The sequence below is a fragment of the Cryptomeria japonica genome, chromosome 3, assembly GCF_030272615.1.
Source record: "Cryptomeria japonica chromosome 3, Sugi_1.0, whole genome shotgun sequence".
Taxonomy (NCBI): Eukaryota; Viridiplantae; Streptophyta; class Pinopsida; order Cupressales; family Cupressaceae; genus Cryptomeria; species Cryptomeria japonica.
In genome coordinates this window covers 229,903,369-229,919,805 of record NC_081407.1, presented here as the reverse complement: position 1 = coordinate 229,919,805, position 16,437 = coordinate 229,903,369, and the positions used below count along the sequence as shown (strand labels likewise).

Sequence of the window (16,437 nt, the reverse complement as noted above, 5' to 3'; positions counted from 1 at the left end):
CCTTCTTATCTTCCTAATTTAGAGGGTAACATGATCTTGTTGGCAATTAAGCCCGACTATCTTCCTAATCCAAAGGTTTTATTTAAATCATGTTTAAATCCCTCTAAGTGAATACAAAGCTGATTTGAAGCTATCACTTTTGCATTGATCCCATGTATTACACAAATGTATGCCAAAAAAAAAAAAAAAAACATATCAAATTGACCTACCATACCTCTTCGGCGTACCCATTGCACACCAATGTGTGATTGCTTGTTTTATTCTTAAAAGGGTAAATGCTTTAGACCTAGAGCTATGAATTGATGAGGTCACAAATGAGAAAACACATTCCCCATACAACCAATAAAAAAAATACTCTAGTGAAGTTTGAACCTTGATGGAATGAACATCACCACCACAAATTAACCATCACACCATGCCAATACTAAAAATACACATAATATTAAATTAACTAAATAAAATCTCCAAATATTCTATAAAACTAATATATATATTTTTAATCTATTTATGAAATGATCTAAATAATATAATCTAAATAAGAAACATTTCAAAAAATCATCTAAATAGAACACAAATAATGTGGCCTTCAATAAAGTTAATTTTATACCTTTACATGGTTTCTATTGCTATTCTGCATTGTTCTTGGATTATTACAATAATAATAATAAATTTTAAAATCAAAATCTAATCTGTTTAGATTCTGATTCAGATTCATATGCTTATGTATATTCATATTCAGATTCAGATTCATATGCCGGTGTAAATACTTACACCGGAATTAATGGCTTCGATTTTATACCTATATTCTCCGCCTTCCTTTAATGCCTCTCTTACTTCATCTGTCCCTGAACCACTGTAATCGAATACCTTCAATCTTTTCAATCGCTCCAATCCCTCTCCCACTTTCTTCAAATTCCGACAAAATAGTAGACGAACCTCCTCAAGACATGCCATTGACCCCTCCTCCAATTTTGGGAACTCCCGTAATTTTGGAAGAGAGCTAATTATTAAAAAGCGGAGGCGTGGAAACCCTCCCGACTTTCCAAACGCCTTTGGCAATTCTTTGCACCATTCATTCCCATACAACGCCAACCTCACTAGATTGGGCATTCTTTGCAATTCCGGATAATATATACACTTACAATCTGTCAATTCCAATTCCCTCAGATTTGCCAAATCACATATCCAACCTGGCACTAAGAAGCGCTCTAATTGAAGACTTTCCAGATCTCTCATTGTTCTCATTTTCTCTGAAAGCTGCGTACTCGCATACCCAGTTGCTCTCATCATCATATTCCTGATACGTAGACGACGCATCTTGATGAGCTGCGCAAGAATCCCTTCTTCCATCCTCTCCAACTCCATCTCGTCCTTAAGACATAAACGTAATTCCTGAATCTGAGTCATCTTGGCCAAATCCTCCAACCTCATCAATTCGTCCTTTTCTATGGAGAGCTTCAAGGCTGCTGATCTGAGTGTTCTCAAAGAGGCCATATCTGATATTCCCTTCGGCATGGCATGAACACATTCGCATTCTAAATGATGAAGACTCTTAAGTTCACTTATCCATACTGGTATGTACTTAAGATCAAAGGGCATTGCAAGAAACAAGAGACTTTTCAGATATCTCACACACTCCGGTACCTTATATACCTTTGTGTCCCTTAAATTCAGGACCTTCAGAAGTACCATCTTTCCAACAGACGCAGGCAATGTTAAAATCTTTGTGCCGCTTGAATCCAGAACGCGCAGTCCTCTCATTGCGGTAAACAAGTTTTCTGGAATGGTTTTAATGTTCCAATTCTCAGACATTGAGAGTGTACGGAGATATGCTGGACGGCAATATGAGAGGGCATTTGCATTTCTATCTTTCTTGGCTAGTAAAATCCGACACCAGCCAGAGGCACCAGTAGTATGTGTGGAGGCTTCTTCAAGAGAAAAAACACATTTGTTTTCTCTCGATATCTGTATGGCCAAATCATGCAACAGATCATGAATTTTACAATATTTCTTTAACCGTCCATATTCTTGCAGATGATGACGGTGTCGATCTTCCCATAGTTGAAGCAGACACAGCTGGTCAAGTTGATCTAACCAATCCAGCGCCGTATCCCACTGCTCCTCTCCTGCTGGGACGAAACCCTCTCCTATCCATATATATACCAGATATTCAGGGTCTATCTCCGCATCCTCAGGGAAGAAAGAAAGATAAGCAAAACAGGGTTTAAGATGTAGAGGCAAGGAATCGTAACTCAATTTTAATATATCCATCACAGGGTCATGCTCCCCAATGGGAATAACTGCCCTTTCAAGCTGACGGCGCTTGGACTCCCATTTTCTAAGCTGACTGGCCTTAGCCAGAGATGCTGCTGTCGTTTTGATAGCCAGAGGCAAGTTTCCACATTGCTTTACTATCTCACGACCCACCTCTTCCAAGTGCGTTGGCGCTCTGTATTCTTCATGACCCGGAAATGCGTGGACACAGAACAGCTTCCAACTGTCTTCATCCGACAAATTTTCCATCTCATAAATACGAGCATTTGAATTTCGAGCAACCTCCTTATTTCTTGTGGTCACCACAACTTTACAATTTTTATCAGTTGGCAGACCAAGTTTATATAAGAGATTATCTTCTACTGACAAATTCCACAGATCATCTAGCACGATAAGAGTTTTTTTCCCTTGGAGACGGTCATGAATTAATTCAGCCGCTGTCTCTTGAGATATGGCACCATCCACAACTTTACTTTTTAACCCTATGCGGAAGGCTATATCATGTTGCAAATTCTTGACTGCATATGATTTGGAAATAGAGAGCCAAATAGAATTGTCAAACCTGGATTTAAAGGCACTGTAGACATTTTGGAGAAGAAATGTCTTTCCCGAGCCGCCCATACCAACGACGGCTATAACTGGAACTTGTGGATCTTGTAGGAACCTGAGCATGTCTTCAACTTTGGAATGTATCCCCACTGGATGTGAATCTCTGCGCAGAAGGCTAGATTTCTTGTACACCTCTGCCGACCTACTCGTTGACGCCTCTGCGTCTGCATTAAGATCTATATGATGTTTTGCAACTTCCACATATCTTGGGAAGCCCTTCTTTCCAACCCTTTCTTGCACAGCCAAGGTAATCTTTGTACGCAGCTCCTCGACATTACTGGCAAAATCGTTCAAAATCAATATGGAAGCTGTATTTAGAAAAAAAATTAAGTGACTGAATCATAATGGATTGAAAGCAAATAACCGGAACGAAGTAAACAAAGCCTTACTCGTTAAATTTGCTCAATTCGTAGCCAGAGACCAGTGAAGAAGAGCGGAGGGCTCCTTTCCACTGTTGAAGCATCTTCTTGCTGAATCTCCCCTTTCCTTCATGTTCAGCGATTGCATGTGCATAAGCTCCCTTGTGAGGAAAGCGAAGATCAGAAGGCTTCACATCACAAAATACAGGAATAAACAGAGCCTTGGTTTTCAACATATCAACCAGCTCATTTAGACACCAAGGGGACTCCGCATATCCTGGTGAGAAGATGGCGATTTGCACAGAGGAAGAGTATATGGCATTTTGTATGGCAGGCTCAATTGAATCTCCTGGTTGTAATTCTTGATCATCAAGAAATGTCCAAAATCCCCTTTCTTCCAGTGATTCATAAATTGCGAAAGCCACAGTAGCTTTCGTGTCAGGGCCTCGGTGGTTAATGAATGCATCATATGATACAGTGAATGTTTTCCTTTCAAATTCACTGAATGAAGGCTTGTGAGAGGAGGAGGTACACGCCATGAAGTCAAGTGCTTAAAATGGATGGAAAATATAATTCAGAGAGGAGTCTGGACTGGATTGGATAAAACTACAGAAAGTTTGTAAGTTTTAAAGCTGGAGTGATGCGTGAGGAGCACGCTGCATACCCTCTCAAACACGCTTTCCCACAGCATTTCCCAGTAATACGACAAAATGACTTTCACGTTCTCTAACTTTTAACCTGCTTTCGTCGAGTTCAAACTAGGTATAGGCAGTTTAGGGTAATTATACTGATTGGGTAAATTTTGATTGTGAATTATTATTGCTAATATTTAATTTTGTGAGAGAGCACTGAGAATTGACAAGCACCATCGTAAAAAAGCCAAGCTAATTTTCTGTAAAACTTGTCTCTTTTCGATTTTACTTTCCGATATGCGGTTTCTCCGCTTTCTTTGAATTTTAAAAGAGAAAACAAGATTTTTTTTTGGTGGGTTCCGTCAAAAGGAGATGTGAATAAAGGCCTTTAAAGAGTGATTTATGGTAAAATTCAGATCTAATATAAATTAGAGAAATAAAAAATAATCATATAGACATTAAATATAAATCCTAAACTCAAAGGGTGGGAGGGTTCAAATTGAGAAGTTTAAAATAATGAAATCAGAAGTCTAACAATAAAGCACAAGAAAGAGTGGATTCAAACCCTTTTTAGTTTGTTAGTGGTGTCGGTTATCCTTTATGGGTGTGAAGTATGGGGGAATAGCATGTCAAACCACAAATAGCGAATAGAAAGACTTCAAAAGTACCTAATTACCACCAATCTTAAAGTCAAATCAATGATTCCGTATGATATTCTTTTAGCGGAAGCTGGTATGTTTCCAATTGTATCCTTAGCGGTCATTCAATTGTTATGTTATCTAAAGAAAGCTGAAAATATGGATAAGCACTACTGGCCCAAAATGATCGTGGAAGAGGGGGAGCTAAATTGTAGGAAAAAGAACTGGAAAAATCAAAATAGCAAGTGGTTGAACAAGTGGAACATAAATCATCATGACTGTCCTAACACTAAAGAAGAGATTAAAAAGTGGGTGGTAGAAAAATTTAGGAATGTTATGTGGACAAATAAGCTAGGTAGGAAAAAAACATACTATATCAAAGAGTTTAACCTCACCTAGGAACACAATGAAAAAGTGTATTTGAGATCCCCGATCAACGGAAAGGCCAAAATTATAATTGTATAGTTAAGGACGGGGCCTCATCATTTGAAATGTGAAACTGGCAGATGGAAGGTCCCCAAAGAGGATGTGCATTTTCTACAGTAAGAGGGCAGTGGAGACATAATGGCATTTCATCAAAGAATGTGCAGTGTATGACGATATCCGCAATCAGTTTGTTAACGAATTAAAGGTGGACAACTTGAATGAGCTTTTTGAAGAGACGAGAATTCACAAAGCGGTGAGTTTCCTGATAAAGATCCACAGCAAGAGAGGCAACATAGAAAAGATCTTGAAAATGGGCTAGCATGTTTCATCTTGGTCCCTTAGACCGTTGGGTCTCGTGGACGTCATTAAAATTCCTTCATTCATTTGAGGATAGGCGATAAAAAAATGTAGATCTAAAGTCTGAAGATAAAATGATAAATATTATAGATTCGATATGAGAGAAACACCATGAAGGGAGTTTCTTTAGAAAAATTATTTTCCCAAAGATCTATATCAGCAAGAGGTACCTTTAGTTTGGATAAAATGAGTATAATGATCACTATCAAAATCGTAGTTAAAACATATGAAAAGAATTCCCAAAAAAATCTAAAATAATGCAATTCTGATTCACATGATATATGCTATGTGCAATGAAGTGTACTTTTGATTAATATAGTGAAGAAAGGAAGAAAAGTTTACTCTAGTTGTTGTTATTGAATAATAAAATAATTATATTATAATGAATAGAATATTTTTAATGGTTAATTATTATTATTATTTTAATAAAATAATATCAACAAAAATAAAAATATTATCTATTAAGTTTTTAATTTTATAAAGAAAAATAATAAGTATTACATTTTTTAATAAATCATTATAAAAATGAAAGTGTTCAATGGTTACTCAATAACGATATATCTATTTTTTATATTTATTTTATATGTTATCAAAATATTCTTATATTTACCATATAAGAACTATAGATGTAAACAAAAATCATTGCAGCATCACTAAACTCTAGAATGTGGTCGTTGAGCAATGCGTACAAATCAACTCACTCCATTCAGAGTAAATGCTGAAATGATCCAGAATTTTCCGCGACTGGCGCATCCAAATTGGCAAAAGTGAATAGGCAACTGAGACAAGTGAGAATTGACAAGCACCATTGTGAAAAGGCCCCACAGAATATTATGTACAACAACTCATTTTCGAACTCTACTTTTCTTACGCGGTTTCTCCTCTTTCATCGAATTTTATGGTAATCGTAAAGCATGTTAATTAGTCCAATCGAGGAAAGTTGTTGTGTATGGTCGAGGAAATTCCCTATGTCGTATCACTAGGAAAGCGCATTGAAATGTACTCTCTCACTCCTGTTGTATATTGCATACCTCCTAGTTTTAAATGGACGCGTCTATTCTGGCTCCAAAAGTGACATGTCGTACCAACGACATGCATCGACGGACATGTTCGAGACATGCATAGCCCATGCATACCATGCCAATTTGGCGCAGGTGCTGGACCCAGTGAAAATGACGTGGAGTTGTCCTGGAGTCGGCTGTTTCAAACGTCGAGGCCCACACAAAACTACGTGGACACGTCGGAGGACGGCGGATCGTGGGCCGCGGCTCACACCGATGTGTTGTGCCTAACACGCACATTAAAAGCCATAGAAAACAAACATCTAGCGGCAAGTGTTGATGACCGCATTCGGACGTCGAAACGGCGGGAAAAAGAAGGCGCGGACTTCCAAACCATGGTGGATCCCTCCAAGTTCTCTCATATGTGCTACTGACAGGTGGGTCCTTACTCAGTCAATCTATCAATCACAGTCATTCAGTGAAAACCAACGCCATAGCTCCAAAATAGACCTTTCGTACAGCGTGTTAGTGATAGGTTAGTCAATCGCAACCGTTAACTGCAAAATCGATGGTGTAAAACGCGAGACAAACACGCATGTTAGTCAATCCGTACTGTCTTTTTGGAGCCAAAATAGATGCGTCCCACCATTTTCTGAGGCCTCATGTGGAAAAACACACGTGTTAGGGCTCCGCGTGTTAGGTGGAGCGTACGAGCGGACCTCTCGCCATTTTCTGCGTGTTGTGGAAAAAAACGGACAAGCATAAAGGGACGGACTAATGCGCGCTTAGATAAATTCCAAAGCCCTCATTTGTTCAAGTGTTATGTTGTTTTTGAAGGCGTTTTTGAAGGCAAAGAAGGGTTTGAAGGAGGCAGCAAGGACTTAGTTTTCAAGGGTGGCCTGAATTCATTTCTGAAGGTTAACAGGTATGTTGAGTAGCCGTTTTTTCTGGTTGTATACAGTTGGAAAATTTGCATGTTTTATTGTTTTGTTGAGTAGTCGTTCTTTCAGATTTGTATACATTGTGCGAAAATTATATTATTTTGTTTTGTTTTGCTTTGGTTATTCTTGTTTTTCTGTAGCTTGAAATTATGCGCGTTAGGGTTAGATATAGGGCTCAACGCGTGTTTGCTAGCTCCAAAAAGCCGTTGTAAAACGCGTGTTAGTATGTCTATACTGCCGTTTTGCTAGGTGTTTGGTGTCTGTTAGTATCTCTATACTGTCATTTTGGTCTATCATTTCTGTTGCGCTTTTCGGTTATCGACAAGACAATATTATGTTTTTGCCGGTTCTCCGATGTAACTGCCATTGCCTTATTAATTTAATTGGTGAGAGTAATGCTGATAGGTCCGACCTTGGATTTCCATGCGTTGTTAGTCGCGCAACAGCCGCGGCCTTGCCGACTCCGTCGTACGCACTGAGTAACACACGATTACGCGTGTTACTCCTTGGGCGATTAACAATTAACAGTAATGTTGAAATTATCTTCAAATGATTCAAATGCATATGTAGAAATACCCATATAAATTTGTAGTTAATTTTACACAGGAGTTTTTGTCTTCTTTTTTTAATATGATTTACTATTTATTGCACAAAATAGTCTAAAATAACAAAAAAAATGTTTGTTTTGGAGCTGTGGCCGAATGCGTAACCTATTTTGCAATTAGCGGCTGCGATTGAGTAACCTATCGCTAACACGCTATTTTTGGTCCCTGTTTCCCTCCCGATAGCCGAAACATAGACCGATATGTCCCATCGGGTATCGGCATAGTTCAATTTATGTCCCTCCAATGCCCCGATGAGTCCGCATTGTGACCAAGTCCCCCGCGTTATCGACATAAATCACCCTGAAGAACTCCTACCAACTCTCCATCCACCTTAATAGTCCTATCAGGACTCAGCATAGCATAAAATTGCTTCTTCTGATGTCCCGATGAGTCCTAATGCATGTTTACTTTATCAGTATAATTTACACCGATATCCCCGCAGGTGCTTTTATCTTCATCGGGGGTCTAAATAGCCTTTTTCTATTCCTCTCAAAGTCCCGATCAGTCTCCGATGCACTTTTCTACTTAATACTTCCGAGTTTGTTTTATTGGTATAGGTAATACCGATGGTTCCGCCTTCCCCATTCTCCATGTCATCGGGGATCGATATAACTATTTTTGCACTATCCCAATATGGTCTTTTTCTCTGATATGGCCATTTTAAAAAAAAAGCAGGACTAGTCTGATATGCCAGGCCCACCATCCTTTCGCTGCTTCGTGAAAGATAAACTCCACGCTATTTTGCCCACTGAAATAACGCAACCGTCGGATCCTTTTCAAGATGCACCTTCTTTACTTTCCATGTCATCCTCACTTTGGGCCCACTTCCCTTTCGTTGCTTCACGACAGGTTAGTCAATCGCAACCACTAACTGCAGAATCGATGGTGTAAAACGCGCGACTAACACGCGTGTTACTCATTACTTACCGGGTATCGGTATAGCAAACCGAGACCACTCCTGATAGCCGAAACATAGTTTGATATATCCCATCGGGTATCGACATAGTTCAATTTATGTCCCTCTAATGCCCCGATGATCTCAATATACCAGTCCGCATTGTGAGTAAGTCCCCCACGTTATCTGCATAAATCACCCCAAAGAACTCCTAGCAACTCTCCATCCGCCTACATAGTCCTATCTGGACTCGGCATAGCATAAAATTGCTTCTTCCAATGTCCTGATGAGTCCTAATGCATGTTTACTTTATCAATATAGTTTACACCGATATCCCCGTAGGTGCTTTTATCTTCATCGGGGGTCGGAATAGCCTTTTTATATTCCTCTCGAAGTCCCGATCAATCTCCGATGCACTTTTATGATTAATGCTTCCGAGTTTGTTTTATCAGTATAGGTAATATCGATGGTTCCACCTTCCCCATTCTCCATGTAATCGAGGATTGATATAACTATTTTTGCACTATCCCAATATGGTCTTTTTCTCTGATATGGCCGTTTTAAAAAAAAAGCAGGACTAGTCTAATATGTCAGGCCCACCATCCTTTCGCTACTTCACAAAAGATAAAATCCATGCTATTTCGTCCACCGAAATAACGCAGACCGTCGGATCCTTTTCAAGATGCACCTCCTTTACTTTCCACGTCATCCTCACACTGGGCCCACTTCCCTTTCGTTGCTTCGCGACAGATTAGTCAATCGCAACAACTAACTACAGAATCGTCGGTGTAAAACACGCGACTAACACGCGTGTTACTCATTACTGACCGGGTATCGGTATAGCAGACCGAGACCGCTCCCAGTAGCTGAAACATAGTCCGATATGTCCCATTGGGTATCGGCATAGTTCAATTTATGTCCCTCCAATGCCACGATGATCTCAATATACCAGTCCGCATTGCGAGTAAGTCCCCAGCGTTATCGGCATAAATCACCCCGAAGAACTCCTAGCAACTCTCCATCCGCCTTAATAGTCTTATCGGGACTCGACATAGCATAAAATTGCTTCTTCCAATGTCCCGATGAGTCCTAATGCATGTTTATGCTATCAGTATAATTTACACCGATATCCCCGCAGGTGCTTTTATCTTCATCGGGGGTCGGAATAGCCCTTTTCTATTCCTCCCGAAGTCTCGATCAGTCTCCGATGCACTTCTATGTTTATGCTTCCGAGTTTGTTTTATCAGTATAGGTAATACTGATGGTTTCGCCTTCCGATTCTCCTTTTGATACAGTGTCTTAGCGACAGGTTAGTCAATCGTAACCGCACGTTACCGATAGGTTAGTCAATCGCAAGCGTGCATTACCGACAGGTTAGACAATCGCAGAATGTTGGTCGCAATATGGACGGTGTAAAATAGAATACTAACACGCCTTAATTGTCCCATTGGGACTCGGCATAGTATCAAATTGCTTCTTCCGATGTCCCGATGAGTCCTAATGCAAGTTTACTTTATCGGTATAATTTACATCGATATCCCCGTAGGTGCTTTTATCTTCATCGGGGGTCATAATAGCCTTTTTCTATTCCTCCTGAAGTCCCGATCAGTCTCCGATGCACTTTTATGCTTTATGCTTCTGAGTTTTTTTTATCGGTATAGGTAATACTGATGGTTCTGCCTTCCGATTCTCCATGTCATCAAGGATCGATATAACTATTTTTGCACTATCCCAATATGGTAAATTTCAAAAACCCTAAACCTTCAGACAGATAGTATGGATTGACTGACACGCGTGTTAGTCTCACATTTTACACCGTCGATTTTGCAGTTAACAGTTGTGATTGTCTAACCTCTTAATAACACGTTGTACGACAGGTTTGTTTTGGAGTTAGAATAGCTGTCCCTTCCAGAGGCAAGATAGCTGAAGCTATTCTGGCTCCAAAACAGACCTTTTGGATAACGTGTTAGCGACAGGTTAGTCAATCGCAAATAGTTTATTGCAAAATCAACGGTGTAACACGTGCGACTAACATGACTGTTAGTCAATTCGTAGTCCACTTTGGAGCGGGAGCCCCTATTGTACAGCTTGTTAGCATTGTGTTAGTCAATGGCTGCTCATTCATTGCAAAATTGACAGTGTAAAACATGCAACTAACAGGCGTGTTAGTCATTGCGTACTAACATTTTGGAGTGGTCATGGGCGAAAGCGCATAACGTGCCTTGTTAATCGAAGAAACTTTTGATTAGCTCTGTGCATCATATGGAAATGTGTAAGTCTACAAAAACATCCATAGACTATTGTGCAGAAACTTAGATTGTAGAATAACATGGAACATGTGGTGGATGAACTTAGTTATTAGAAAGCACTAAAAATTTAAGGCATAGGTTGATAAAAATTGAAATAATTTATAGACATTGGTGTTAGTCTTACATATTTGCATGTCCGTTTTGGAATAACAGGTATCTTGATTTGAAATATGGAGGCCAACTTTTCTTTAGAAACAAGCAAAACACAAGTCGCATTTTGGGGACGAATAAGTGATGATAGGTTGATGAACCTGTTTATCTATGAAGACACCGCATTCCTATCCACGGTGAAGTTGATCCTTGGGCCTGAGTATGTAGAAGGTGGATGGAAGTATAGAACGAATGCAGACATAGTGTCTCTGTTTATGGCATGGTGTCTGGAGCTCTGACCTGTTCTGAAAGTCAGAGAAATCATGAACAGGTGTGTGAAGAAGGAATGGCTAGGCGGAATGGAAGCTTTATTAGGATTGGCACGAGACATGGATGGCTTTGAAAGTGTGGGTAGAGCGTGGATTCACGTGAGTGAATTCAGTCCTCCCTTGCGACCGTTCTTTCTCTGGAGTGCGACATTCGATAAAGAGGCCAGAAGAAGTGTAGCACAGGCTGGGATGTATGGTATTGTGCAATACCTTGAGATGATCGATGTCTGTGAAGCGGGTGTGGAGATGACAAAATGGGGACCTTGCTCGGAATATAGAGCACTTGTGCAACGAATGGTTCCTGCACGCACAAAACAACGGGGTCGACCTTGTGGAAGAAAAACTAAGAAGGGTCATGTGCTGCAGTTCGGTGAAGGCTCCAGTAGGGAGACAAAAATTAACCAAGTGAGGAACATGGAAGTGTTGGACGTGGAAGAGGGCACGGTCACTGTTGATGTGGTGTAGCGAGATGGCACATACAACCTTTTTTGAAGCAAGGACTGTGTTTTTTTTTTTAATGTTTTTTAATGTGTTGTGTATGGACTGTTATGTATACCGTCCACCGACTTCGATGGTCTAGTCGGCTAGCCGTCAAGGTTTATCTTGCAAAATGTAAACATCTTCAGAATTAATATAAAATATAGCTTTACCGGACAAATAAAAACTTTGTTGACACCAACTGGTACTCTTATCTTCTCTGTTTTGAAATTGTTGTTAACATTTTATTATATATGGTGGAAAAAAAATGTTTTTTATTGTATGTGCATGAAATTGTTGTATAACATCAAAGTCAAGCATTTCAATATATATGACTACAAATAAAATTAAATTCTTGTAGCACAATTGAGTTTCTATTATGGTCATTTTGGTCATTCTTAGAGCATTTTATATGCCATTTTGGTCATAACCAATACTTCATCGGTTGCCCAACCACCAATTTGCTAAAAAAATGCAAAGTTTCTCAAAAAGTTGCAAAAAGTTGTCAAGCAACAATGACAACTTTTGGTCAAATATGCATTTTTGCCTTTTATGCATTTTTACTTATACTGAACCTCCTAGCATGACTTCCTAACATTAAACCGATATGCCTAAATGCCTAATGAGGCTTTAGAAGTCATTTTAGATCAATACAATAAGAACCCAATTCTTAAACAGAATGTAACCCAATTTAATGTAACAAAATGTGATTCACATTACAACAAATTCTTAAACAGTTTTATGAAGAGGACAAAGCATGTTTCATCAACAAAGAAAGTAATCAGTACATTTGAAGTAGAAACAATGAATCTTGTATATTAATGTCTGAGAAATGATAGTACACAGAAGCTACCCACTTGGAGATACTTCATTGCAATTTGCTTACACAAAATGATACTTCTGCTTCCTATTAAATTTCATAATACATATGACTTTCAGTCCTTATAGCAATGATGTTCCAAAACCCCCCCCAAAAAAACTCCCTTTGTTATGCAAGATGACTCAATACAAATACAAATGCTGAAAGACAGGAATGAAAGGACACACCCTTTCATTATTTTAACAACTAAGTGAACAGAAATTAAAACGCCTAACCAAGATATCAATTACATTACATAAAGTAAAACACCACACTAGGACTTTCGATCCAGCCGCCGTCCACATTTTTTAATATGCACCAAGTAGGTCGGATCCTTATATATTGTAGCGTTGAAGATGGCATCCTTGGCTGCATTCTCAATCGCATAAAATTTTTCCAATTGATCGACCGTGTCATTCATGTCAAGGACATCTGCTCTGGCAATGGCTTGGGCTACATTAAGAATAGACTTGCACTTAGTGATCCATATGGTTTTGTATTTGATCACACCTGCAATATCTACCAGACTGGGAACCTCATGCTCAACAATCTGCTGGCATTCATCAAATTTAGACTTCAATGCCTCTGTAACTCCTTCATGTGTAACAAGCAGACCCTGCAACTTCTTTTTTTCTTTCTCTTTGGTCGTTGCATCCTGTAACATCATGTCGAGTCTATCTCGAATTCTGGTGTGTGAAATCATATTGTCCATGTTCCTTTGATATTCACCCCAGAATTCGTTCAATGATTTCTCCATATTGTCATACCTCCTACTTAGCAACACACAAGCGGTATCGGCCCTAACGCTCTTCATCTGTTTTTTCAACTTGTTATGTTCATAAGATAGCTTTTCAAATTTTTTCTTCCATTCGCCTCCTGAATCTGTAATTTAGGGAACAGGGTGCCCACTCCTCTTAAGGGTCTCTTCATACAAAGCCTTATACTTATTCTTCTCTGCTATCTCATGTTTCATTTGGGCCTTAATAAACTTTGAAATATTGATACCCATATCAGTTGTGACTATAGGATCTACTTCTCCAACCTTCAAGGTCATCATGTGACCAAAAGCTTTATCTACATCAATGATTTTTGGCCTCTTATTAGGAGGATATAAGGCCCACAATAACATTTCTTCCTCCTTTGGATCATATCTTGATCCAATAAAAATATCTTGCACTCCTTGGATGTTTAACTTCATATCCTTATTATCTGAATGTAATAAAGAATCAAAAATAAATGAAGCACTCAGGTCCCATCCTAGAAACACAATTATTCCTACGTCTACGAGCAATTGCCTGCCCCTTTGCGGGGTCATAGTCTCAACTTCTTTGTCAATGTCTTCCTTCAACCTCATCATTATGTCTGCTTCATTATCAAGGGTCACATTTGGCACTGCTTCCCTCAATTTCTTACCCTTGAAGTGGTACAGGAATGATTTGAATTCCTTAGACTTAATGAAGTGATCATCAGATACAAAAGAAACATGTTCTGCCATTCTTTCATCTGTCTCTGCATTTAGAGAAACAATAAGCCTATCTTCTGCCTCTGAATCCTTCTCCTTAGGGGCACGGAGCTTCGAGACTACTTCATTTTCCCCTGAATCACTTTGGGTTGGTTCTCCCTCCATGTTTTCTAGTCTCTGCCTTCTTTCCTCTAGCTTCTTCAGAACTCCTGCAACCTCTTCCACCTCCTTATTCCTGCACATGTCTTCAAATTCATCCTCCTCATGGAGGTAGTCTCCCAAATCCTGTCTTTTCCTGCTTGAATGGATGTAACCCTCAAGATCATAGCGTGCTCTAGATACGTGCCGAAACAAATTGTATTCATCCACCAGCTTCCTGTCAATGGCCTCGTATGCCCTAGTTGATACAATTTTAAAATCCTGAAAGTGAAGTGTGTTGGGGAGGAAATCTTGCTTGTGTGCTCCTCCAAAATGTTTGGCATTAGACACACTTAACTACCTTACAATTTCCAAGAAGGCAATCCTATCCGCTGCAGGCTTAGGGAGAACATATGGATAACCCTCAAATCCATAGCATTGAACAAAAGTGAAGTTTTGGCATGAGTACCAATCACCCCAGTTGTGATTGACCTTTGGATTTTGGTGCTCATGAAGCCTAAGAAACTTCTTAACCTCCTCCGAAAATGATCCTTGTCGAGGCTCACCAAAGAGCAAGAAAAGTGGTTTGACAAAGAACTCCTCAAATTTGAGGTAATGAGAACTCTCAAACCTGTAATCCCAAAGGGAAACCCATAATTGCACTGGTTGCTCCTTTCCATCTTTCCCAATTGTATTCACATTCAATTCTTCTAGCCATAACCCTCTAAGTCTCCCATAAAATAAAATGATGTGCATTAACACTGAGTAGTGCTTGAAATATTTGTTTGGATTGTCTTTCAGGTTTAAGAAACCTTCATGCAATCTGTCTACCAGGTAAGAAGCGAAGTCAAATGCCCTAGGCTCATGCCTCTGAACTTCTGCTGCTAGAACAAGTGGTCCTATGTTTGCCACATCAGGAGCTTCAACTCCTCCCACCTGACCACAAGCCATATATGTATATTGTAGATACTTCTTAAAAATAGTCATGTCATATGGAGAACCTTCTTCGTCTGTTAGCCTCCCCTTCTCTGCTTTATGGACAGCGAGGTTCCAACCCTGGTATGTAGTGTCCATCTTCCTGTACTCTTCTTCCAAATCTACAAAAGATAAAGGCAATTCCGCCTCCAAATGTATAGCAAAAACTTCCTGAATTGTAGCCTTTGCAAAATGCACTAGAGTAGTCCCATCAGGCAACACAATGCATCGCTTTTTTGCATTATAATTTGTTACTAAAAGCTTCAACAAATCAATATTCACAAACACATTGGGTACTACAAGTTTACCGAGACCCATTTTCCATGGGTTCGAAATTAGCGTGGGGTTATCCCTGCGGAAGTAATGGAAAAGGAACAACTCGTGCCCTCGCACTGTGGTGAATATATCCCCAATCCCTCTATATCTATCCTCTAACTGCTCGCGGACAGGAAAATTTGTCTTAGCTCTGCGTGACCTAGCTCCTGGAGATCCCATTTGGTCTATCATGTCCTGATTCAACTTTCTACCTGATTTCTTTGTTGCGGTACTCGATACTTCGGCAGCTTTTCGTTTCCCTTTTGAGATTGACCCCTCCATTTCTGCAAATTATTTCACTCTATAGTCAGTAACTCAGAAATTTTCTCAGTAAGCACTTAATATCTGTCTACAATTTACTTCGTGAGAAATGCTGCTCTGCAATACCGACTATTTGGGACAAATTTGCATGCAATCTTTGTAATTGATTATTGCAATATTTGACAGATTTTCTTCATGTGGCAACAAATGTACTCAATTTATGCATTTAATGGAAACTATGTTGTCACGGTGAATTCGTCTCATGACGAAAACCAACGGCTAATCGGCGACACTCCTCCCGATGATTCAAATGTTTGCTGCCAGTTGTTATTACTTTACCAGTTTTTGCTTTCTGATCGGAACAAACTACCCCAACCCACTTATCGAGTCTCGGAATACCTATTTTTTCTTTATCCCGACGGTTTGTTTCATTGCAATGGGCATCACTTCAGTCTCCTCCTTGCCTTTTGTTTTAATGCTCCATC

General features: G+C 39.5%; 1 protein-coding gene across 1 annotated transcript; it reads right to left on the bottom strand.

The window, feature by feature from the left end:
* Positions 1-590: 590 nt before the first annotated feature.
* On the bottom strand, positions 591-3,814 carry LOC131874601 (probable disease resistance protein At1g61300). The gene is made up of 2 exons (XM_059218192.1): positions 3,273-3,814; positions 591-3,160 (listed from the first exon to the last, which is right to left on the bottom strand). Exons 1-2 carry the CDS (start codon positions 3,779-3,781, stop codon positions 748-750), a joined length of 2,922 nt encoding a protein of 973 aa, XP_059074175.1. The 5' UTR covers positions 3,782-3,814; the 3' UTR covers positions 591-747.
* Positions 3,815-16,437: the final 12,623 nt, after the last annotated feature.